This window comes from Amblyomma mixtum, chromosome 1, assembly GCF_055824585.1.
Source record: "Amblyomma mixtum isolate Tamu chromosome 1, ASM5582458v1, whole genome shotgun sequence".
Classification (NCBI taxonomy): Eukaryota; Metazoa; Arthropoda; class Arachnida; order Ixodida; family Ixodidae; genus Amblyomma; species Amblyomma mixtum.
The window spans coordinates 161,933,834-161,959,999 of record NC_143012.1 but is presented as its reverse complement, the minus strand read 5'-3'; the positions used below and the strand labels follow the sequence as shown (position 1 = coordinate 161,959,999).

Below are 26,166 nucleotides of genomic sequence, written 5' to 3'. Positions count from 1 at the left end.
TTCTTGGGTATGGGGTCGATTCTGGTCTGGCGTCGGACCTCTTCGGGGACGGGGAGCTTCGTCTGCGCGTCGTTCGAGTGTCCTATTCCCAGGTCGTCCAGTATCTTCCTCCCGGCTTTGGTCGTGGACAGCCGCTCCAGTTGAGAGGTCCGTTGCGCTTCGGCTATTTCTTCGAGCGTGTTGTGGATCCCGAGTTGTAAGAGGCGGGTCGTGCTCGTGGACTCGAACAGGCCCAGCGCCGCCTTGTACGCTCTCCTGATGATTACATTAATTTTGTTGCGTTCGTGTTGCAGCCATCTATGGTAGGCTGCAACGTACGCGACGTGGCTGATGATGAAGGATTGGACGAGCCTGATTAGGCTCTCCTCTCTCATGCCAGCCTTCCGGGAAGTTACTCTTTTGAGGAGTCGCATAGCGTTGGCCGCTTTTGCCGTGAGACGGGCGATGGTTTCGCCGTTTCTTCCATGCTTTTCGATGACCATGCCTAGGATCCTGATTTTGCTGACCTCGGGGATCACGTTGCCGGATTTGGTTACGATTCTGATTTTTTCGCATTCGCGTTGTCTGCTCTTGCATCTGCCATTGTTGGTAGGTGGGAGTATGAGGAGCTCCGATTTGCTCGGCGAACATCTCAAGCCGGTGCCTTCCAGGTGGTCTTCTATCACGTCGACGGCTGCTTGCAGAGCGCCCTCGATGTGGGCGTCACTGCCGCCGGTCACCCACAGTGTGATATCGTCCGCGTAGATGGTGTGCCTGACGTCTTCGATGTCCGCGAGCTTCTCGGCCACTCCGATCATTACCAGGTTGAACAGCATCGGCGAAATGACCGATCCCTGCGGTGTGCCGGTGCTCCCGAGCTTCTTCTCTTGCGTTTGTAGGTCGCCTGCTCGTAGCTGGGCGGTCCTGTCCGTGAGGAAGTCCTTGATGTAGTTGTAGGATCTTTCGCCCATGTTGAGCTTAGAGACTTGGGACAGAATCGCCGAGTGTTTCACATTATCAAAGGCGCTCTTTAGGTCGAGACCCAGGATTGCCTTGTTGTCGCGGGCGCTGCCGCCATTGTCTATGATTTGGTATTTGAGCTGCAGCATCGCGTCCTGCGTGCTGAGGTGCTGTCTAAAGCCGATCACCGTGGCCGGATACAGCCCCTCTCGTTCCAGGTAGTCTTGCCACCTGTTGAGCAGGACGTGCTCCAGCACCTTGCCCACGCAGGACGTGAGCGAGATGGGCCGAAGGTTGTCCGTGTCCGGTGGCTTCCCCGGCTTGGGTATCAGGATAGTCTTGGCTGTCTTCCACTGCTTTGGTAGCGCGGCCGCTCTCCAGCACTTGTTGAAGTATTTTGCGAGGTTCTCAATCGAGCCGTCGTCGAGGTTCTTGAGCGCCTTGTTCGTGACGAGGTCCGGGCTAGCTGCCGACCGGCTGTTGAGGGCGTGCAGGGCCGCGCGGACCTCCTCGACGTCGATGTCACGATCGAGCTTCGCGTTGGGTAGGCCGCCGTACGGCGCGTGTTGTTCGGTGGGCGTAGTGGGCAGGTATTTGTCATTGATGCGCCTGGTGACTGCATCAGCACCCAGTACCGAGACATCCCGATGTATGAGCTTGGCGAGTCTATCCCTTTGGTGCGACTTGGTCTTCGTTTCGTCGAGCAGGTGCCGCAGCAGGTTCCACGTCTTCCCGCTATGCATCTGCCCGTCTGCCGCGTTGCAGATCTCGTTCCACTGTTGCGTGCATAGAGCGCGGCAGTGCTCCTCGATCGCTCGGTTGACCTCCGCCACCTTCTTTCTGAGTCTGCGGTTGAGCCGTTGGTTCTTCCAGCGACTGAGTATCGACTGCTTGGCTTCGATAAGATGCGCCAGCCGGCTGTCTACTTTATCAATCGCAGCGTCCGTTTCAATTTCTTTGGTCGCGTCGCGTACGCTCTTGGTGATTTCGGCCGTCCACGTCTCTATGTCTTCGATCTCGCCGTCAGCGTCTGTCTTCTGGCTTCTGGCGTCTCGGAAGGCATCCCAGTCTACCCATCTGTGTGTTTTGATGCTGGTGTCGTTGTGTTCCGGTATGCTGATTTCCACGATGGTGTGGTCGCTGCCGAGGTCGGTTCCCGTGTTTCGCCAGGTGATCGCGCCCCGGACGTCGTTCTTGACGAACGTGAGGTCCGGAGTGGTGTCCCGGGACACAGAGTTACCGATTCTCGTCGGGTGCGTCGGGTCCGTGATGAGGGTGAAGTCGAGTTCCATGGCGTCTTGGTACAGGTCGCGGCCCTTTGCTGTGTACTTGTTGTAGCCCCAGGCTGGGTTCATCGCGTTGAAGTCGCCGCAGACGATTAGCGTGTTGCGGCCTGCCGCGGTGCTAGCTCTGTGTAGTATTGTTTTGAATCTCTGTTTTCTCTGCGATGGGTTGCTGTATATGTTGAGCAGAAAAATGCTTCCTTTTCTCTTCTTGCCCGGGATGATTTCGGTGAGTGTGTGCTCGATCTTCATATTGCTTTGCAGCTCGTGCTCAACGAACGTGATTCCTTTCCTGACCAGGGTGCACAGGCCTCTCCCGTCGGGCTGGCCCTTGTGCACTCTGTAGCCGGGCAGGGACGGTGCGTCGGTGAGCGTTTCTTGTAATAGGATCACGTCTGGTTTGCGCGCGGCATGTGCGATGTGCTGTTGGATGACTGCCTTCTTCCTTCCGAGGCCGCGACAGTTCCACTGCCACGCTGTTACGGCTGCTGCTGCTGTTGCGTTGGCAGCCATGGTTGCGTTGGTGTGTACGCGGTTCCCTGGTTGGGTGGGTGTTGCGCGAAGAGGGGCGCAAACGTCGGGTGGCTCACTATCGGCTGTAGGGTCCTTTCGATGTAGGCGAATCTGTTCGTGTTCTCGGCTTGGTAGATCTCCATTGTTTGTTTCATTGCTGTCACTGCTGCGATGTTCGCCGTGATTAATTGTTCGAGTTTGGTGAACGTCGCTTCGAATTTGGCCTCGGGGTTGTCGATTCGATTGTTCTCTGTTTGCTTGCGCGTGGCCTCGACGGCTCGCTTCTTAGGTGCCGGTTCCTCTACGGCTGTCTCCTGGGTGTTCATGGTTGTTTCGTCGGTCGTGCTTGTGCTTGGCGTGAGTCTCTGTGGAGGCTCGTTGTTGCATTGCAGCAACTTACGGATCTCGGCGATCTCTCTCGTGAGGCTGTTGATGGTCGTGCGCAGCGCCGCGTTCTCTTGTCTTAATGTCTCGTTGGCTTCTCGCATCTTGTTTATATCGTCTTTCTTCGTGGCTTCGGTGATTTTATGCGCGTTCCTTATATTGTTCCCTTTAGCTGCTTCAGCCCAGCTGACTCGCTCACGTGATGGTGACCTTTTCCTACTGAGGCTTCTCTTGCAGCTGCTGTCTCTGGAATGTGGTGCGCGGTTCTCAGATGGAGTCCTTGACTTTCCCGCAGCTGGCGGCTTGTCGAGTGGCGGGAAATCGCTCTCCGACAGCAGCTGGCGTTCGGCCTGTCGGCGCTCCCATTGTCGCTTGCGCACTACGTAGGGGATCTTGTATTTCGCCTTGCACGTTCGGTCTCCGGTCGGGTGTTCGTCCCCGCACAGCTTACATTTAGGGGTACAGCGATGGTCTTCTTTGGGGTTGGCGAGTCCGCAGGCCAGGCACGTCTTGATATTGGGGGTCGGGCACACGTCCTTTCGGTGTCCCACTCGGCCGCACTGCTTGCAAACGTCGATCTGTTTCCTGTAGAGGCGGCACGGTATCAGGGTGACTCCGTATCGGACGAAGTTCGGTACCTTGGGTCCCTGGAACACCACGATCGCGGTGGTCGTGCTGCCGATCCTCTTTGCGCCCACTGCTAGCGGGTTTCTCTCGTTGACGATGTTCCTATCTATCTCTTCGGTGCTCGCATCGATGGGGATGCCTCTGATGATGCCCTTTACGGTGTCGTGAGGAGCCGTGCGATATGCGCTGACTTCGTAGGAGTTGTCTTGAATATAGATTTCCTGGATTTTAGCGTACCTAGCCGCGTTGTCTTCGTTCGGTGTACTGACGACCATGATGTTCTGTTGCGTGTTGGGGCAGATGGTGTCCGCGGCGCTTTCCTCGCTCGTGATCTTGGCCGCGGCGAGTATGGCCGCAGCGACGGTGGTGGTGCCGGTCTTGACGATGTCCAGTCCCCCTCTGGGTCTGACGACTATCTTGCTCTCTTCCAGTGGCATGGCTGGCATGCGTGCTGCCTTGATGGCCGAGGCTCTGACGTTCTTGTGGAATTTCGATTTCGGGCTTGTTTGACTCCCGCCGGGTCCGTCAGGCTTGCCGCCGTCGGGGGTCCGCTGGCGCAGCCTCGACATGCGTTCCCCCGCGAGCGTCCATCCGGCGTCGTTGTGGTATTCCTCTGGTGATATCTCTTTGCCTTGAACTTGAACGCACATTTGGTTGTCTACAATCATTGTAGACGTAGCGGACGCCTCCCTCGTCGTAACGGACGCCTCCATCTCGGCCGCCGCCGAGGAGTACGGTTGAACTTGAACGCACATTTGGTTGTCCACGATCATTGTAGACGTAGCGGACGCCTCACTCGTCGTAACGGACGCCTCCATCTCGGCCGCCGCCGAGGAGTGCGGCAGGCGGCGACCGGTGCGACGGTGCTGGGCCTAGCGTCCGCGGGACAAGCTTAGGCCTAGCACACTTTCACACGGCAGCGGTAGAAAAAGTCACAAAATTTGGCAAAGAAAAACGCACCTCTAGGGTCAGCTGGTATCGGTCGATGCCGCTCGCCTTCACGGACACATTGGTGCAAGGAAAACTTTGTTTCGAGGCAATTAGCACTGCGTAATTGGTTAGCAGTGACAGAGCCGATGTGAACACGTCTGCTACGCTTTTTGAGGAAAGGAAATTGCCGAGTGGCTTTGAGGTGGTGGCAGAGGGTACAGGAGGGGTTTGTGTGGACTTGGTGATAGCTCGAGCGTATATAAGGGCAGGGTAAGGTGCGTGTTTGAAGCCGCCTCCAAAGTGTCTGATGATAATGGTCAAGGGAGGGATGGGGTGGTGGGTAGAGCCGACGCTCGGCTTTGCAGGCCTGCGTCATTTCACTGAATGAGTGCATGCGCTCCCGCGAGAACCCCAGGTCGGAGGCCGCCGGTGCCCGGTTGAGAGAACCTCGGGCTAAAGCGTTGGCGGCCTCGTTTCCGGGATTCCCGGAGTGGGCAGGCACTCATATCAACTCCATGTGGCGGGGTGGGTGTGCGGCGTAGGAGTGAGTTCAGTACGCCAAATGCAGGGACGTGAACTCTCCCGCGAGCAAAATTTAGTATGGCAGTTGTAGAGTCGGATAGAATATATCGGGCCTCCGTGCGTGTGATGGCCAGGGCAATGGCGGCCTCTTCGGCCTCCTCCGAAGTGGCAGTAGGGGTTATGTGAAGGGTGGCAATCGGTTGGAGGGAGGGGTTCGTGATGGCTACAAACCGCGTCCTCGCCCGTGCATGCGGCATCCACTCAAACGGCATACGGTTCCGTGCAATAGTGTTTGTGGAGTGCCCGTGCGCGAGCTCTGCGGCGGGGTTCGTGGTAGGTGGGATGCATGTTTTTGGGGAGAGGTTTAATAAATAATTCGCGGTGAATGTGGCGGGGGACTTAGAACACCGCTTACAAACAGCACTAAATATCATTTGCACGTACGTCCATGATAGAGGGTTCTCATGCTCCCCCACGAAATCTCAACTTTTCATATACAAACCCCACCGAATATCTGGCACACCACCCAATATTCAGCTCGTTTTGGGCAAGGAAAGATTCCCACAGTGCCAAAGGTTCGCATACTGGGAATGTTTCTCACTACTTCTGGCTCTCACACTGACACGATCCAAGCGCTAGAAACGCACACACAACAAGCCACTAGGCTCATCAAACGTGTGGCACACAGAAAATCGGGCCTACGGGAACCAAACACGCTTCGACTAACACAGGCTTACATCACCAGTAGAATAACATATGCACTACCGTATCTGCCCCTCTTAGCGAAAGATAGAGAACGCCTAGACGGCCTCATTCGGAGCAGTACGCGCACAGCTTTACGCCTTCCCCCATGCACTTCCACAGAGCGCCTTCTTCGACTAGGAATACATAACACTTTCGAGGAACTCTGTGAGGCCACCAAAACGGCACAACTAGCCAGACTCACACGCACCCCTGCAGGACGAGCTCTGCTGCAGTCTCTTCGCATATCGCCTGTCGGCGTTATACCCGGCATTGACACAATCCCCACTCCCATAAGAGCTGCAGTTCAGATACCCCCCCTCCCTAAACACATGCACCCGGAGCGCGATAAAAAGCGCAGAGAGGCCCGGGCCTTAGCACTACACAGCGCTTACGGAGAGGATCCCAATGTAGCATATACTGATGCCTCGCTCTACGCATCAGGCGCACAGGCAGCTATAGTGGCTGTTCGCAGTGACGGCCGCCCCATCACGGCAGGAACCATTCTTACCTCATCCATAACCACGGCAGAGGAAGCGCCTATCGCTATAGCCATCTCCTCTTCAGCCGCTACCAAAATTATAACCGATTCGCAAACAGCAATCCTAAATTATAGCACGGGTCGAATCTCTCGGCAAGCCAGCAGCATACTCCGACGCTGGAATCTCTCCAGAACCGTAACGCTCATCTGGGCGCCAGCACATGCCGGACTACCCGGAAGCGAGGAGGCGCATGCCCTTGCCCGAGATCTTACCTTCCGGGTGGGTGAGCACACCGCCTCCTTCGTCGAAGGGGAGTGCCTGTTAAATTTCAGTGACATCCTACAACACTATCGTTCCAACAGACAGATATACGCACCTCCTCACCCTTCGCTATCAACCACGCAATCAACTTTCTGGCGCAGGCTTCAAACTCGCACACTCCCATACCCGATAGTCATGCACGGACGCTTCCCTGACCTATTCTCCTCCTGTCGACTATGTGGCAAACCAGGCGACTTTCTGCATGTTCTGCTCACCTGTTCCACTTACCCGCACCCCCCTCCCCCAGAGGTGGCACTCACTTACTGGGAACAGCTGATGTCCAGTTCAGCACTCCAAGATCAACGACTCGCCATCACCAGTGCCTCTAACAGGCTGGCCCTCCAGGGTCTGGCACACCATTTGTAAGGGAGGAACCCACTGTGTGGGCCACTCCCGCAGGCCATGAGGGGGGCTCTGCCCCCCACCTGTAATTTGTCATGGCCAATAAAGTTTACACCACCCTGGCGGGGGACTTGGAGCTGTGTGGGATCCGTGGCCGGTAGGTGGATACCGAGGGTGTGTAGGATGTGTCTGCCGGTGGTGGTTTTCGCGAGACGTATGTATTGTGCCTCTCGGTGGGCCTCGATAAGCTCCCCTACCGTATTGTGCAGGCCTAGTTGGAGGAGTTTTTCGGTTGAGGTATTTAGGGGTAGGTCTAGTGCTGTCTTAAATGTTTTCGGATCATGGCATCTAGGGTGGAGATTTCCCCGGCCTGGAGTTTCAGGTAGGGGAGCGTGAAGAGAAAGCGGCTGAGGACGAAGGCATGTATGAGACGACATAGGTCATGCTCCTTCATGCCCCGGTGGTGTGCAGAAACGCGGCGGATTAGGTGTGATATCGACCCCGTCGTCTGCTTGAGTTTCCGTATGGTGAGTGTGTTTTTCCCGTTCTGGATGTGGATGCCCAGTACCCTGAGAGTGTTTACTTCCGGGATGTGCCGGTTTTCCAGTGTCACCATGATGGGGGATATGGGGCAGTTTCGGGTTGTGGGGCGGATGATAAAGAGCTCCGACTTTCCGGAGAGCAGGAGAGTCCGATACTCCGCGCATGTGTTTGGAGAAGGTTAGCTGCCGATTGTAGAGTATTTTCTATGTCTCCTTCACTACCATGGGTGGTCCATAGCGTGATGTCATCGGCATAAAGTGTATGACGAAGGTTAGGGATGGTTTATAGATTGCGGGCAAGGGGAGTGAGAGTGACATTGAAGAGAAAAGGGGAGAGGACGGACCCCTGGGGTGTGCCAACCCCCCTAAGGGTGTATGGGGGATATGTAGGGACCGAAGTGAATTTTAGCCGTGCGGTTAGTAAGGAATGCCTGAATATAGGTGTACATACGTTCACCTATGTTCAAGGGGGAGGGAGCTGCCATGATCGCTTGATGGTCTAGGAGATCAAAGGCCTTGGAGAGATCCAAGGCTAGGACAGCTTTTGTGTGACCCGGATTGAGGGGATCGAAAATGTCTTGTGTGAGTTGGAGCATGGCGTCCTGTGCCGACAGATGGGGACGGAAGCCCACCATGCTGTGCGGGTAGAGGTCTTACTCCGCCATGTGGTGGGTGAGTGGGGCGAGTGCGACGTGTTCGAAAAGCTTGCCTAGGCATAAGGTTAGTGAAATGGCGGAGATTTAAGGGTGTAAGAGGATTGTGGGGCTTTGGTATGAATGATTTTGGCGTGACGCCCGGATTGGGGAAGAGTGCCCTCCTGCCAGCATTTGTTGAAGTATTTCGTGAGCTGGGCGATCGACTGATCGTAAAAATTGCGGAGCATGGCATTAGAGATCCGATCAACTCCTGGGGTGGAGTTAGAATGGAGAGTCAGGAGGGCCGCTCTGACTTCTGCTTCCGTGATCTCTGCGTCGAGGTTGGCATTCGGGGCGCCTGTATGGGGGGCAGGTGGTTTGAGGTAGCGGGAGTTGTATGTGTGTTTCTAAATATATTGATGAGTGCGCCAGGAGAAAGGTTGGTCTTGTGTATAAGGCATGTGACGTGGTGTTGTGTGGCTGTTTTGGATTGCGTGGGGTCAATTAGGTGACGAAGAAGTTGCCAGCTGCGTTTGGAGGACAGATTGCCAGCCAAAGTATCGCAAATCTGACCCCAGTTTGAACGGCAGAGCTCCTCAGCGTGCTGAGTAATTTGTGTTTGCAGCGCGGTCAGCCGCTTTTTAAGGGTCCGATTGAGTTTTTGCCCTTCGCAGCGCTCTAGGATGCTATGGTGGGCCTCCCATAGGTGGGCCAGGCGAGTGTCGAGGGTGGGCGTGTCTGATGTTGTGACAAGTGTTCGCGTATGTGTGGAGACATCGTTCATGAGCGACGCCACCCACTGGTCGATGTCTCTCTAATGGGAGCGTCAGGGAGGGCCGCCCGTGCGGAGCGGACAGCATCTCAGTTGGGGATTTCGTGCATTAGGTGACGGGCCTGTCTTTGCTTGTACGGTACTGTAATGGAGAGGATGTAATGATCGCTTCCTAATGTATGACGCGTTGTGGTCCACGTAATATCAACAAGGTTGCGGCTCAGTGTCAAATCCGGGCTGGTGTCCGCGCTGACACTGTTACCAATCCTCGTGGGAGTGTTAAAGTTGTTGTGTACTGTAAGGCGGAGCTCTTACACCAAGGACCAGAGACGCCGGCCTCGTCCAGTGGTGGTGCGGTAGCCCCACTCAGTATGCTGACTGTTGAAGTCCCCTCCGATAATAAATGGATGCTTGCCTGCAAGACGATGGAGATTTCGCAATAGCCTTTCCAATGAAGCCATCGGGTGAGATGGTGGGTGGTATATATTGGCAATAAAAATCGATCGTATTGAGCGCGTATTTTGTATAATTTCTGTGATTACGCAGGGCGTCTCTGAGGTGATATGTTGGGCTTGGTGTGTAATAGAGCGATGTATAAGTGTGGACGCCTTGGGTGTATTCGTGGCATCTGAGTGAGCAGATATGTAGCTAGGAAGTGTGGCAGGGCTTTGTGTGTCCTGAAGGAGAAGGATGTGGGGCGTGGGAAGTGTGGGGGGGGGGGGCAGTTGGAGGGGTGCGCGCTTGCCCCGGAAGCGGCGGCAGTTCCACTGCAGAATTGATAAGGAATTAGGAGGTAGCCCCACCATACTGGAGCTTTGGTCGGGTGAGGGTAGGTGGGTTGGTCGGGGAATTCTGTGGGGTTGTGTGGCGGGATTGATGTCGCAGACTGAGGTGTAGCGAGGGAAGGGCCTGCTCTATTAATTCATAGCAGGAAGAAGCGAGTGCATCTCTGCGGCTTCGGTCACGGTCAAGTACGCGGATCAAGCAGAAGAAGCTGCCATAGCCTTGGCCATAGCAAATACTGACGCTGACATCATTCTCAGTGATTCCAAGACTGCCATACGCAACTTCTCGCGCGGTAGAATATCCCTAACTGCTAGAAACATCCTCACAAATATTACATTGCAACTAGAGATAGAACTGGTATGGACTACAGCCCATTCAGGGAACCCAGGGAACGAAGCAGCCCACCAACACGCTCGAGGTTTTGTCGGCCGAGCGGTGGGCTCTCGTCCAGGGGGATTCGAGATGGAGGCAGTGATTTCGTACCACCACATTACCCAATTATACAAACTCTCTAGAAGAATCTATGCTCCCCCGCACAAGTCCCTCTCCAAACACCAAGAGGTGACTTGGAGAAGACTTCAAACCGATTCTTACCCGAACCCGTACATTTACGGCCACATCTACCCCGATCTCATAGCCCCCACCTGCAAGCACTGCGGTAGCACTGCCACCCTCGATCATATGCTATGGGACTGCCCGGAGGATCCTCCTCCGGAAGCTCTTATAGAAGCTCCCTCACCAGACGCCTGGGAAGAAGTGCTGCGCAGCTCGGACCCCGCCGGCAGGCAGGAGCCGTCGCGTGCGCCGAAGAGGTCGCCGCCTGCTATCAGTTAACGGCCACCTGGCCCTTCTGCTAAGCATCCAGGAACCCTTCTTTTCCGACAATAAAGTTTTTTTCTCTCTCTCTCTCTCTCTCTTGGAGGCGGGCGTCGTACTGTGCAAGGCTCATCTCTAGGGTGTGCACCATGCGCGTAAATGCCGCTTCAATTTGTTGCTCGAAGCGTTGGGAGAGGTGGTCGATGAGGTGATTGAATTCTGCCTCTAGACGTGCGTCCATCTCAGCGAGTTTAGCGTCCAGGCGGGCCTCGAGGGATGTCAGGTCGGTCTGGGTAACGGGTGGGGGCTCCGTTGTCCGTTTTTTCTTGGGTGGTGTTGAGGGTGGGGATTGGGAGACGGACTCCTCCATGTGGTAGTGGAGTGTTGTGTGGGAGGTACGTAAGGGGAGGAAAATAAAAAGAAAATTGGTTTTAAGGAAAGGAAACGATGCCTGTCTCTCTGTCATATCTCGGTGGATACCCGAATCGCGCCGTAAGGGCTTTAAGAAAAATGAAATGAAAGAAAAATTGGTTTTAAAGAAAGGAAATGCCTGTATCTCATATCTTGGTGTACACCCGAAAGGAATGGACACCACAGTACATGTCTCTAAAGTAACCTTCTAAGACAGCACCGCATTGACTACACGCGCGTCTCCTGCTCCACCTCCGCCTCCGTACAGGCAGTGTGTGGACGGCCGAACGCCTCCAACGTTATCAAGGTGCTTCCAGTGCATGGTGCGCCAACTGCGACAGCAATGACGTCAAACCAAGCATAACTGCAGCTTTTCGCTTGCATGTCCAGGCTTAACCAGAGCTAAGCCACTGCCTAATCTTTTCGGAAAAGGCGATGCGCATTAACTCTCACTGCTCGGTGGGCATCTCAGACGCACTGGGAGAGAAGGCAGGAAAGGGGGAATAAAGGAGGACCGTGAAAAGAGAGGCCTTGTGGAGGGCACAGGAAAGTATTATGTAAGGTACTTAAGACTTACTGGCTTGCTATACATGGTTAGCACGCGAGAGGGGGTTTCTGCGGCGGCGATGGCGTACTGCTCTAATGCTATGGCTTTGGGAAGCTAATCTGTTCGTTCCGCCTGAATCAAATTTGATGACCAACGAGCCCAAACCTAGCTTGAGAGACTCGAAGTTTAACGTACGAGTTGCTGTGCTGCGGTGATGACGCAGGACACGAAGCTTTTCTGACCGCCTGGCGTGGACAACGCCGGATTTCCGCCTGATGAGCCAGCAATATAATGCTTTCGCAATAATAATTTTTATCGGTGCATCTTTAACGGGCATTCACAATGCACAGCACTTCGAGGGATGCGAGACTGTCTCTGCGCAAAGCTAAGGGCGCTTGGCTGCGGAGCCGGAGTGCCCGTGCTTGAACCCGGCCACGGCGGCCGCGTTTCAGTGGGGGAGTTGAGCTGGAAGCACTTTATTGGGTACGGACGGCGCATGGCCATGGGAGGGCGGTGAAGGAAAAACGCAAAAGGCGCCCGGTTGCTGCGCGATGTCTATGTACGTTAAAGATCAGGTGGTCGAAGTTATTCACGAGCCTTCAACTACGGCACCTCTTCCTTCATTCACTTCCACCTTGCAAAGACAGAATCTAACTCCTCTCCCTGGGCGTTCGTCATGAGCCCAGGATGAGAAGCACCAGCATTCACAAGAAATCAGTGCAATCAGTGACCCTGTCTGTGGAGGTTCTTGGGCAACAACCCTAAGCATCAAAAACCTCTTGTAACCTTAAAATGCGAAGTTTTTTTATGAACCTGCAGTGCATAAAGGACCAGATTATTTGGTGTCAGCGTGTCAGTGGTGCCACGTTACCAACAGCTATGTAAAATATTCAACTGTAATACTAAAATCAGACAGTTAAAAAATAAAGTAATATTAAAATATTCAACTATGTTGGTGTTAAAGGTCAAACGGGCGCCAGCATTCGGTAGTTTATGTAATATTTCATAGGTACCTAGTTTTGATCACATGCTAAACAAAGCTGGCCTGGCAAAACTGCACGGCCATCGGTCTCTGTGGGCAGACTGTATGCAGGCGGCAGATATGAGGGCTGGAAGGAACCGTGTCCTCTTCATGATCTTATAAGCAGTGACCATAGCTTCTGCAGCGGCATCTATAACGACAATCACATTTCTGCTTTAGGAGAACAAAGCCATATGTTCAAAGTCATAGCATACCCCTCTGGGATCTGCAAATGGAGTCTGACTGCCCACGCCTGATGGCTTTCTGCAACTAATGCAGGCATCGAAAACCTGGACAGCGGAATAGGCATCTATGCGCCCGACGCCGAGGCGTACACTGTGTTCGCCGAGCTCTTCAACCCGGTCATCGAGGAGTACCACAAGGGCTTCAAGCCAACGGACAGGCATCCGCCCACGGACTTCGGAGACATGAACACGCTCGTCAACGTCGATCCCGAGGGGCAGTATGTCATCTCCACCAGGACGCGCTGCGGACGGTCACTAGAGGTGAGTTCTCGTGCAGGCTTGCCGCATGCGATGAGCGCACCTCACCCCGATTGTTCGCAGAAGGCTTGAAGTTGGCTCACACACAGGGTGAGCTGCACCGACGTGTGAGGGCTGCAGGATGTGTAATTCATTCGCACATAGTACAAGTCGGCAAAATGTAAATGACTTAGTTAGGGAGCTATAGTGCTACAAGATTGGGAGCATGCCATATTATTCAGGCCGCAGGTGTTCCGGCTTTCAAGCTATGTGAACACAAAGCGACCTCAAAGCTTTCCAAAGCCGCAAGCATTGCGAAAGGTCTGAATCAGTCTTTTTATTGCAGCTGTGACATCAAGGTGCATCGTAATAGTGAATTCGTATCATATTTCGTAGCAGTGATTGTATTCACCGAGTATGATTATAAGGTAATCGTAGCGATCTAACAGCAGCAATAAAATTCTCTTTTCACAAGCCCAGCACAATCCGCCTTTTTCGCGACATGTGGCGCCCTCTGGGGAGTGGCGAAAATTCGTCGGCTAGTCAGTGAAAACAAACATGAGCTGGTTCCAGAAAGAGCGAGCTGCGCCTGCGAAGTGGCGGGTGTGCGTGCATGATAGCCGCCGCCATTTGCCGCATGCGCAGTAGGAGCGGGCAGTTTGATTTTCAACCAGTGAACCTGGAGGAGAAAAGGCGCGGATTCGCAGACCGGCTTTGCGAAGAAGGCCTTTCACTCAAATACTGACGAGCAGGGAAATATGACACGCTCTATTAATATCGACAACACATAAGCAACAAGGGTCGGAAGGGAAGCCTCAGTCTTCCGAAACCTTAATTTCCTGGCCGCCCTGAACGTGTTTTGTTATCTAGCGGTAATCAGCCCAATAATTGCGATTGTAAAGAAACGCTTATTCGAAAAAGCAATAGAAATTTTTCGACTTGTCTACAGACCGCGTGGCGAATACATGCGTTAACAGATGCTTTTCAGTCCTCCTCGAACACGCCTACTTGTTGGCAGACCTGGATCGATATGGTTACTGGCACGACGTGGGCCCTAATAGAGGTCTCCACGGGCTTGAGAAAGCCAGAAAATGTGCTCTTTCTCCGGACCGGGCTCATGCCCGGGTTTGAAGTTACGGGTCTGGGCTGGGTTCGGGCCTGTGTAGCACATGGAGGGTCTGTGTAAGGATTCTGATTCATTATTGCATGGTGAAGTGTGAATGACGTTGTGATGTTCGAAGTCATAGCATCGTGTGCGGCTTGGCTTTTGCCTTTTCACAGGGCTACCCGTTCAATCCGTGCCTGAACGAGGCTCAGTACAGAGAGATGGAACAAAAGGTTGTCGCAGTGCTGAATTCTCTGGACGGGGAGCACCAGGGCACCTACTACCCGCTGACGGGGATGAGCAAGGAGGTACAGCAGCAGCTCATCGACGACCACTTCCTCTTCAAGGAGGGCGACCGCTTTCTGCAAGCGGCAAACGCTTGCCGCTTCTGGCCCACCGGACGAGGAATCTTCCACAACAACGCCAAGTCCTTCCTGGTGTGGGTCAATGAGGAAGACCACCTGCGAATCATCTCCATGCAGAAGGGCGGGGACCTCAAGGAGGTATGTTGTGAAAATTCTCCCGTGGTTGGAGCTTTGGAAGCGATGTGCTAGCTGTTCTTAGCACACGTGGAAGGCTTGCGATGAAGTTTGATGCATGTTTTAATGTATGTCAATATTTATTTCCCCATTTTGCGCAAAGTATGTCCTCATGATTTGCACCTAGCAGAATCGACCGATTCCAGACACGTCTGTGGACCTAAAAGGCCTGCAAAATTGTTTTTAATGTGACTTTAAAATGCATGCTACAAAGTGCTTTGCTTTCAAGTCGATTTCATAGTGTGCGCGCATCTTGGCATAGTGCAGGTCTTGGATATTTGGTTCATAGTTTATGGGGTTTTAACGTTCCGAAGCGACTCAGGCTACGAGGGATGCCGTAGTGAAGGGAGTCGCTCGGCAAGGTGAGATCTAGTGACTTTAAAGCATTGAGCATACTGAAGCCTCATGAGACCAAAGCTATAGTATGCTTGTACAGTTTCGGACCCTTATACGAGACGAAATATTGCAACACTGGAGCCTACCCAGTGGTAAGCCATACGCTTTATATTGTGAAGAAATCGTGGTATCGACGCTCCATCCGTTTTAGTAGATGGTTTGGTTTGGTTTATGGGGTTTAACGTCCCAAAGCGACTAAGGCTATGAGAGACGCCGTAGTGGAGGGCTCCGGAAATTTCGACCACCTGGTGTTCTTTAACGTGCACTGACATCGCACAGTACACGGGCCTCTAGAATTTCTCCTCCAAAGAAATTCTAGCCGCCGCGGCCGGGATCGAACCCGCGTCTTTTGGGTCAGCAGCCGAGCACCATAACCGCTGAGCCACCGAAACATGCCATCCACCACTGCGCACACACAAAAAATATCAGAATAAAATTTCTATATTTTTAAACTGGAAACTTTCTATTATTCCTCGGCATTATCTTATGCCCTTATTTAAAGACAAACATCATCATGCCAAATCTCGATCTCCATACCACGCCAAAATAAGAGCCTGTTAGTGGATTTTTATCCATGCACAATTCAGGAACGGAACAAGCTGCCTTCTGACGTGATCCCTTTGACTCTGTCGACAGACTGATTACTTCTTACCCATAGTTATGTTTCGCATTTGTGTAATTTTTTTCATATCGCTTTTGAACATGTGCCACTGCAATTACGCTACACTACTTAGGTGTCATGCTGCCCTTGTGATGTATGCACATTGAGCTTATTGTGTTCTTCTTCGTTGTCCTCCTAGAGCCTTTGTAAGGGCCTGCATAGTTAACAAATAATAAAGTAACTAGAACTGTGCCTTCTCAGATTAGCCTAGAGTTGAACAGTGAACGCAGGGTACTCGTATGGAAAAAAGCCATCAACGAGCTAACAGTAAAAGGGAAAGTGGATGTATTCAGGATCTCGCTGGAGAAAAATATTCCGCTGCAACGGAAGACGATTGTCTTATTCTTCAGGAGGTGAATGGTAATCCGACAGACATCCCTAGGGAGTGCACAATAGAAGGCGTAGGGTAGCTAGACAGGATACTAGAAAGCTCTCACAGGAGACGAGAAACTTAGAAAACGACAATGTATTGAAATGAATGGACTTGAAGAAAGTTTATTTCCAGACATACAGGAATTGAGCCTCAGGCGAAGAGCTTAGCTTAAAGGATGCTCGAGGCTTGGTAAAGACAGAGCAGCAGAACATGTGCACATCTAAGACGAACATACATATAGAGAATGAAATTATGTAGTATGGAAAACAGCAAAAAGCAGGAAAAATACTTGCGCTCATGAAACAAAAAAAATTAGAATGAAGACAGTAATTAACAGTCAACGATATGCAGGGAACGTGGCTGAATCTAAAATATAGTGAGTACTCATGACAATGCTCACCTAGGCTAAGAACAGAAGGACTATGCGGCATTGAAGTATAAAGTCCTTAATGGGGCGGTAAAGATGTTTGGGTTGTTTATGCTACGATGATTTAGTGTGTTTGGTAAAACGAAACGAAGGCTCTGGTTTCCGTATAACGTCCCCGTTGGAGGAACGTCCCATATTTGTTGGCTTCCGAAAGCAAGCAAACTGTAAGCCTCTAGCCACATAGATAGGATAGAAGTGTCATAACTGTAAAATTTACTATGAGGCGGAAAGTAAATGTCATTAATGCATAATAAGAAGAGGATCGAGCACGCTTTAACGAAGAGGGCAGCACAAATTTTCAAAAAATTGGAGGGGAAATTCTCCGCCTTATGGGTATGACGCGAGAACGTAATGAGTGAAGTCATAAATATATATATATATGTGCAGGTCATTCCCTACTTTTCATTCGTAGATCTATGGGAGTCCTCATACCCTTTCCTGGCGCAGTGGTGCTGCGGCTAAGGGACGCGCCACTGCCCTGCGGTGGCAGGCGCTGCCAGCGGTGCGCCTTGTGCAGACCGGGTTGCTCTTCCCAACCGACCAATCATTAACTGCCACCTGCCACAGTGGGCAGTTTCCTCACTATTCGATGGGCAGGTTGTGATGCCGCCACAAGATCACGTGACCCAGATAACCCGCCTTCCTCCTAGGTTGCTCTTTGGGGACCACTGCGAGAACCATAGTCGCGATTTTTCGCTTAAACGCCGACAGCGTCAACGCCAACATCGGATTTTCCGGATAACGGCACCTTTAAATCTATCGTGTTAAAATAAGATGTGCCCTCAATAGACAAGGAGGGCAGCGTCATTACAAATATTGCCGCCAGGTGTCCCCGTGCGGCGCCGAAAGGACGAAGAAGTGAGGAACTCGCGTGCTCTCGGAGCTGGGACTCTGCTTCTCTGTTTGCGGCCTGTGCCTAGCCTGTGTGATTAAGGACCCATCTGTGACATTTGTGGTGGAGGTGCTGGGTACATCGCCCTGGAATATGTCGCACACCCCTCCCAACACCGAGGACCCCAGACCTCTCCCTATCGACACGCCAGTGCATCGGGTCAGTCGCGGCAATCTAGGACTGCCCCGTGAGCATGGGCTGTTGGAGACTACCTCGGCACCTGACCGGCTGCCTCCTGAGCTCAGGCCATTTGACACTACCTCGGAGCCTGCCCCTCAACCAGTCATGCAAGGCGCCGCGTACTACACCCTCCAAAACCCACGGCTACCAAAGTCCTTTCACGGGACTCAGCTGGAGGACGTGGAAGATTGGCTCCTCCAGTTTGAACGTGTCGCCGCATTTAACCAGTGGGACGACGCCGCCAAACTGAGGAACGTTTTCTTCAGCTTGGAGGACGGTGCTCGGACGTTGTACGAAAACCGTGAGGACGCTCTTTTGTCATGGCATGAGTTCCGACGTAAATTGCTCGCCGCGTATGTCAGCGCTGATCGTCGGGAGCGAGCTGAACGCGCCCTGCAGTCCCGCATGCAGATGCCCAATGAAACAGTTACCATGTACGTCGAAGACATGACGCGTCTCTTCCGGCGGGCTGACCCAGCCATGTCGGAAGCCAAAAAGCTGCGCCACCTAATGCGTGGTGTGAAAGAACAGCTTTTCACCGGCCTCGTGCGCAGCCCCCCAAGCACTGTTGCCGAGTTTCTAGCAGAGGCTGTCACGATGGAGCAGGTTCTCCGGCAGCGTTCCACCGCGTACGACCGGCCAGTCCTTGCTGCATCTGTTACGGAGCCTCTCCCGGCGTTCAACACCAATACCGACTTCCTCCGTGACATGATCCGCACTGTCGTCCGTGAGGAGCTGCAGAAGATCTGTGGTACGTCGCAGACCACGGCCAGCTCCTTTATGGGCGTTATCCGCGACGAGGTGCAGCAGGCTGTCAGGCCACAGTTACTACGCGGCGAACCACAGCCAGTACAGCCAGATTACTACCGCCCGACGTACGCTGAAGCTCTACGACGCCCTGCGCCGAATCCAGCGGCATTTACACAGACTATCCAGACGGACTACTGCCGCCCGACGTATGCTGACGCTTTACGACGCCCTGCCCCAAATGCAACGGCGTTTGTTCAAGCCCATCACGACGTCCCGCTACCCTCCGTGCAGCCAGTGCAGCACATCCCGAGTGACCGACGATCCCTGCGCAGAGCGGATGTCTGGCGTGGCCCAGACCGACGACGTTTGTGTTTCCATTGTGGGGAGCCCGGTAACCTGTTCCGGCGGTGCCCATATCGTGAACTTGGCCTGCAGGGTTTTTCCCCCGATGCGCCAAGACCCCGATTTGGTCAACGGCCCCCTGCGATTGAAGAGTACGTGACGCAGCAACCTATGTGGTCCATGGCGCGCCGTCAGTCCCGATCGCCGTCCCCTCGCCGGTCATCATTTTCACTGAATCCGCAGGACTTTTCGCGAGCGACAGCGGACCGCTCGCCCAGTCCTCGCCGGGAAAACTGAAGACAGCGACCTCCGGGGGCGTGGTCGCTGGATATCGATGCTGTAAGGACCCCCCTGACGACGCCGACATCCGATGATAGAGCTTTGTCGACGTCGACGACAGCAGGTGATCTAGAGGAGCGATTCTCACTCGACATACCCGTGCTTCTCGACGGTCACAGCATTAGCGCGTTGGTGGACACAGGAGCAGAGTTTTCAATTATTAGTGGCAAATTGGCAGCGCTTCTGAAGAAAGTCACGACTCCCTGCTCTGGCATGCAGATCCGGACGGCGGGGGGCCATATCATTACTCCGCTTGGACAGTGCACGGCTAGGGTCCAGATCATCGATTCGACGTTCGTAGTGAGCTGCCTGGTGCTCCGCGACTGTTCTCGTGACCTGATTTTGGGCGTAGATTTTCTCCGTGAGAATGGTGCCGTTATCGACCTGCGGAACAGAACCGTTACGTTTTCTAGAGCGAAAGCCGACGACACCTCCGATGTTCGTCAACGCAGCTCCGCCCTTCGTATTTCCACTGAGTGTTTTGATCCCACCGCGCGCCAGTGTTTTTGCAAGAGTTGAATGCGATGATAGGCTACGTGATGGACCTGCAGTCGCCGAGGGCAACCTTTCCTTGCTACTGACACACGGCATTTGCTCGGCCCGAAGCCTTGTCCACCTCCATAACGGTCGGTCGGAGCTCCTGATTACTAATTTTACCAACGAACTTCGTCGCCTTTTTCGAGCTACTGCCATCGCGTGGGCCGACCAATTGGCAGATGTTACTGAGTGTTTTGCGTCCGAGTGCTTGGTACAACCGGACACGTAGACACGTAGAGTGCCACCCCGACGACAAAGTGTGGGTATGGACCCCAGTACGTCGCCTAAGACTGTCGGAGAAGCTCCTGAGCCGCTAGTTTGGACCGTACACAGTGTTGCGCCGTATCACGGATGTGACGTATGAAGTCCTCCCCGATGGCACTCTACCGAGTTCGCGCCGTCGACCTCAGCCTGAGGTCGTGCACGTACTGCGCATGAAGCCTTACTGTACACAGTAAGGGACGTAGCCTCTTCCGTGTGTTCTTTTTATTTGTACCTGCAGCCGTTGAGCGGCATGTGACCGTTTGTTCACTTGCTTACTTCCTCCCGTTCACTCAATGTGCGCCCACGTTTTTGCTTTCTTTTTTGGGGGAGGGGGAATAATGCCGCCAGGTGTCCCCGTGCGGCGCCGAAAGGACGAAGAAGTGAGGAACTCGCGTGCTCTCGGAGCTGGGACTCTGCTTCTCTGTTTGCGGCCTGTGCCTAGCCTGTGTGATTAAGGACCCATCTGTGACAATATGGATACGATACTTGAAATAGCTGAAGAGTTCTATACTAATCTCAGCACGGTCCTAAATTATCAGGATGTTAATGATGAAGTCAGTGATGCGGAAGAACTGTACAACGAAAGAGGAAGTAGAAAAAAGCTTTACATGCAATGAAAAGGTGGAAAGCAGCTGGTGAGGATGAGGTAACTGCGGATTTGACGGCAGGGACATTGTATTTGACAGACTTGCCACCCTATACGCGCAGTGCCTCATTACCTAGAATGTACCGTTAGCTTGACCTGGAAAATTACAGGCCGATTAGACTAATGTCCGTTGTTTAGTAGGTATCTACTGATATGATTGCTAATAGAATTAAATAAGCCTTAGACTTCATTCTATTCATTCTACCAAAGGATCGGCTGGCTTTCGGAAAGGCTACTCGGGAATGAACCATATTCACATCATAAAACACTAGAGAAATGAGCCGAAGATTATAAAAAAGCATTTCACTCAGTCTAAACCTCAGCAGTAATTCAGGCCTAAGAAAACTGAGCCGTGGAAGAGGTGCACGCATAAATACTGGAAAATGTTTTCTAGTGACTGCACAGTCACCATACTCTTCCGCAGACAACGTTATAAAATTCTAATAAGGAAGGGTGTCAGGCAGGCAGACATGTTCCCTCCATTACTATTTACCGCCTGTTTGCAGCAGGTATTTAGAGATGTGGCTAGGAATGAAGTGTGGATAAATGTTTATGAAAAATAGGTGCCTGATAAATCTGCCATTCGCTGATGACATTACCTTGCTAAGTAACTCAGAAAACGAACCGCAGATCAAGATCGAGAAATTAAACAGTGAAGCGACACGATGGGTCTAGAAATTAATATATAGTAAACTAATGTAATATTAAACGTTCTCGGAAGAGAACTACAGTTTATGGTAGGCAGCCAAGCTTTGGAAGTAGCAAGGGAACTACATTTACCTAGGGAAGGTGGTAACCGCAGAACCATTCCGTAAGATTGAAATAATTAGGAGAATAAGAATGGGGTGGAGTACATTTGGCAGGTCCCCTGGGGTCGTGAATGACAGTTTACCAGCATCCGTCAAGAGGAAAGTATATAGCAGCTGTACCTCACCGGTGCTTACCTATGAGGCAGAAACATATGGGTTCCCAAAACGAGCTGAACTTAAATTAAGTACAACGCCGTGAGCAGTAGAAAGAAAAATGATGGGTGCAACTTTAAGAGAGCTCGAGAGACGAGTGGGTCAGGGAACAGATTCGAGTTAGTGACATCCTACTTGAAATAAAGAATAAGTGGGCATGGGCAGGGCATGTCATGAGAAGGCAAGACAACCGATGATCCCTAAAAGTAATGAACTCGATTTCAAAAAAAAAAGCCAGCGTGGCAGGGAGCGGAAGAAAGCTGGGCGCATCAGATTAGGAAGTTGTCGAGAATAAGATGGCCGCAGCTGATACAGGACCATTAATTGGTTAATTGGAGGGCTAAGGAACAGGCATTTGGCCTGTATTTGACGTAGTGAGGCTGATGATGATGATCACCAAATACCTGCATTTACAACCTTGTCATAAAAAATTCTCATTCCGGCGCCTCGCGAGTCACCGGCGACGGTCTTGGCAGGAATCCTGGCTTGCGACGGCGTTTGCCTTTTTGACGTCAGTCATGAGGTGGCTACGATCGGCTCGCCAAAAAGCGCAAAGGCGTTTGTGGGCGAAGGCGAGGGAGTCATTGAATGAGAGGGAGCTACAGCGATTGAAAAAAAAAATCAAAGGTGTCGCCGCGTGGCTGTCTTCTTCTGTCTCTCTTCTGTCTCCTATCCGGGGAAGAGAGTGTCGAAAAAAAGTAAACATTCAAGCCAAGTGGGCGGTGCGGCATTGGTGCGAGTTGAAAGAGAAAATGAAAATGACTGCTCTTAAACTTCGATATCTCTGGTGCTAGAAAACGTAAGCTAGAGAAACATTTCTGCAGGAGGACGATGGGTAGGGGATACAATATAAATCCACTCTTTCACTTTTTTTTTTACTCTCGATGGAGACCGTTTCAGGAACTCTTTAACCTACGGCATTGACGTACGACAGTGGCTGGTTCCTCATCACCGGCTTCTTGATGCAGCACCCCGCATAATATGCAGCTGCATGCGATCTCGTTTGCAGCATACGGAGCAGCAAATCACACATGTTGCACGTGTGTTTCCGCGCAATCTAAGATAACTGCAGCCTTTAGCACAAAGTGAGCGCGCATGCACGCACTGGTTAGTTACTCTACTTTTTAGTTGAAAGAGAAAGGAGTTCGCGCTGTACGCGTATACGGTTGAGTCTGGAAAGCCCTGCTGCTCTCTGAGACCCGCGCGCTTCGTTTGCAGGTATTTCCTTTCAAGCAGCGAGTGAACATGCAGCTGGCCGCACCTTTCGGCTGTTTAAGATGCAGGGAAGTAAACATGAGCTCACTGGGTTGACTCCTTGCGATATCGCCATAATCGTAGCGTTCCAAGCAATGGCACGATGGGTACCACAGGTGCATGCCGGTGAAAATGGTGATTTTGTTTTGTTCTTTGTATCATTCCTCGCTACTGACGCCCAATGGAAGCAGCTGAAAGAAATTTGGCAGGATATGCATGCTCCACACATGCTCTGTTCTTCCTGACCTCACTCCAGGCGTCGTAATGTGGCTAAGTCAAACGCACCCCTCTGCAGGTGTACGGCCGCATGGTCCGAGGAGTGGAGACCATCGGCAAGAAGTTGCGTTTCTCGCGTGACAGCCGTCTGGGCTACCTGACCTTCTGCCCCACCAACCTGGGCACCACCATCCGAGCCAGCGTGCACATCAAGGTGCCCAAGCTGGCCTCCGACAAGGCCAAACTTGACGAAATCGCCGCCAAGTACAACCTGCAAGTGCGAGGTGCGTAGTTCTGCTAGTGCAGCACGTGTTCACTCGGTCCCACTACTCGCGTCACCTACGCACACCCGCATTACCGCTGTCAGTAAGGGCGTACCAGTGCAAAGTTGTACACTTTCTCATGCTCTTGGATTCCTTTGAAACACACTGTGTGTATACTTCAAGACAGTCATGTGGTTTGAAAGTTCACTCAGCATGCACATGTAAGCCTTATTATACAATTCAAGGCATAAAAACGTTACATGATTACTGTATCCTGCTGGCTGCTACTGCCGCCCAATTGGTGACTTGAGTGGCCTGTGTCTTGCAGTGACCATAGCTATGGTGATGATTGTTATGGTAATTCCGTGGTCCCCAGATTAACACAGCCGCTTTAAAAGCAGCTAATGGATAAAGAAGGCATTATCACCCAACGGCTCTCGCAACAAGCGCGCTAAAGGGTCTTGGGACGGCAAGCCACGCGAACGTTTGAGTGCACGCCCACACTCCCAGTGTGGGTTTGCGAATGGGTGCAACTAATCATCAGCCTATTCGCTCGCATGCCAGAATATCAGAGGCAGGCGTAATTCTGGCCATTTTCGCACGACAGATTAGTACTACAGTATCTACCGAATTGAACACTGAAAAGAGCACTTTAAACATTTAGCAGTGCCATGCTTCTTCTTTGCCATGACGGAACAGTATTTCTCTGAGTAGTACTGACTCGCTCCTACTATTCTGTATAGCCGCTCAGCTTTGTGAGAGCCACGTAGCTAGGGTATTCTAATATATTTTGCGCTGTGCTGGCCTCCACATTTCATTTCTGACGCACTCGCAGTACATCAAAGCGCTCATCGAAAATGTCGAGAAGGGAATGTGGACATGTGAACAGTGACAACAAACGACTGCCTGAGCGCTTAGTGTATTAGGAGTGCTACCTACCTGAACAAACTGAAGATATGCAGCGTCAAACATCGTCACTGCTGGGCTGTTCCCATGTCTACTAAGATGCCGCCAAATGAACACGGTATTTATAGGCTCCGATGTTGCTGTTTCCAGCGATGTGGCTATCCTCTTGTGCCAGAAGAACGTGTCGTTGTAGAAAGCATTGAAGCCATTCACCGATGATTGTCTTAAAAAGCTGTATGCGATGGCAACAAGCGTGTCGAAGTCTGCGAGAGGGTGTTCCAGGGGACCCCCAGCGACCGTTGGGATTCCTTAACGCTATTGCGTCTATATGCTTAATGTGACCTTAAGTGCCCCCCCCCCCCCCCAAGTCTTTACTTAATGCACTACACACCCGTTCTCTCTTCGTTCTCTTCTCCCTTCATGCCATCCTTATGGCGTGGTTCAAGTGTCCACTGAGAAGGTCACTCTGCCCTATCATTTTCTCAAAACCAGTTTTGTCCCTTACGCTTCAAGCTTTCGGAAACAGTGCCAAAACAATGACCAGCACGAGGTACAGTTGTACTCAGGACCTTAAAGAATTTTCTTAGCACCTAAAATGCGATTTATGCGTTTCTGTTATATTTACACGTTCTTTTTTCGCGCTGCTCAGTTCTGAAACACGACTGCGGTCTCACTTCCACAGAAGAGCGTCGTGTCGTGCCTTTGTTCAAACACTGCAGTTGATGAGCGTAATAAGGTATCTCGTGCTGTTCACTATCATTGTCATCATTCATTTACCCATAAGGGTTTGTGATGGGGCACTATGCAAGGAGGAGGGGAAATCGTAATCATGGTTCAAAAGAATAAAGCACTTTAATATAAATTGCAAACACCACTGACACCGCTGTAAAAAGAGAAAGGACGTCGGAGTGAACAACGCAATAGCCAGGCAAATAAAAGGTCTGACTACAGGAAACATATAGTTCTGATGTGAGTTTAAAGTGCCTTTTGGAAACATCGTTACAGGCACCCGTGGCGAACACACGGAGAGCGAGGGCGGCGTCTACGACATCTCCAACAAGCGGCGCATGGGTCTCACCGAGTACCAGGCCGTGAGGGAGATGCAGGACGGCATCCAGGAGCTCATCAAGCTGGAAAAGGAGATGCAGTAGCCAGGGGAGCCACCAGCTTGCTCTGCAGGGGCAACGCTTCTTTTTTTTCCGTTTGCTCTGGAATAAAGCTAACACTCAGCTTTCCGCTGGTGTACTGCAGTCACAACCCCTTATTCTGATGATTCGACGTTTCCTGAGAGTACCGTAGCAGCTGGTTTTCAGTGGTGGCCATTTCAGTTTTTCGTGCGCTTAGGAAAATGTTTCTTCGTTTATCATTTTTATATTTGTTGTTATACAGATCGAAGCACGCCCTAGATAAACTCGCGCCATGGATGCCCTGGAACTAGTGCAATGCTACGACCGAAGCGTGACCTTGTGGGGTAATAAAGAAAAAAAAAGCGTGGCCTTGTGGTAGAGCATCCGCCTCGCATTCAGGAGGTGCTGGGTTCGATCACCAGTGCTGCCGGGTACCCACCAGTTTCTTTAAGGGGCAGAAGATTTCCCCTGGCCTGGTGCTCGGCTCTTCTAGGGTGACATGCTTAGGAAAAGGATCTTAGACCAAAGTTGCCTTGACGGATCAGAGATAAGTTCCGCCGCCAAGCAACCTTAAATCCGCCTCGTGCGGTAGAAGCCCAACTTGTGGCCCTTTTTTTATTCGCTTCTGCCCGCCATTGATGGCCTGGGCCTCACCAATGAGGAGGGTTGAGATATAAGACTTAGACGGCACAGAGACAACCACGAGACGGCACAGCAACATATATCGAACCACCTTTTCAGGCGGCTGTTCGGAACAGGGTACGTCCCCGAAGGGAATAGCGGGATATACGGAGCCTCTCCCAGGACTGCACCCCCTGAACAAACCGGTCGCGAGGTCGGGGGGAGCCTGTACCCATACGATGGGTATCCGACGGTGGGTTTCGAACCTCC

General features: G+C 52.1%; 1 protein-coding gene across 1 annotated transcript in view; it reads left to right on the top strand.

The window, feature by feature from the left end:
* Window positions 1–25,405, top strand: part of LOC149369565 (arginine kinase-like) — a 47,914-nt gene extending 22,509 nt beyond the window's left edge. The window contains exons 2-5 of the mRNA XM_089558883.1: window positions 12,894–13,120; window positions 14,378–14,704; window positions 23,059–23,263; window positions 25,154–25,405. Coding sequence (XP_089415009.1) covers window positions 12,894–13,120; window positions 14,378–14,704; window positions 23,059–23,263; window positions 25,154–25,299 — 905 coding nt within the window. The 3' untranslated portion in view covers window positions 25,300–25,405. The remainder of the gene's footprint in view (window positions 1–12,893; window positions 13,121–14,377; window positions 14,705–23,058; window positions 23,264–25,153) is intronic.
* The last annotated feature ends 761 nt before the right edge of the window (window positions 25,406–26,166 follow it).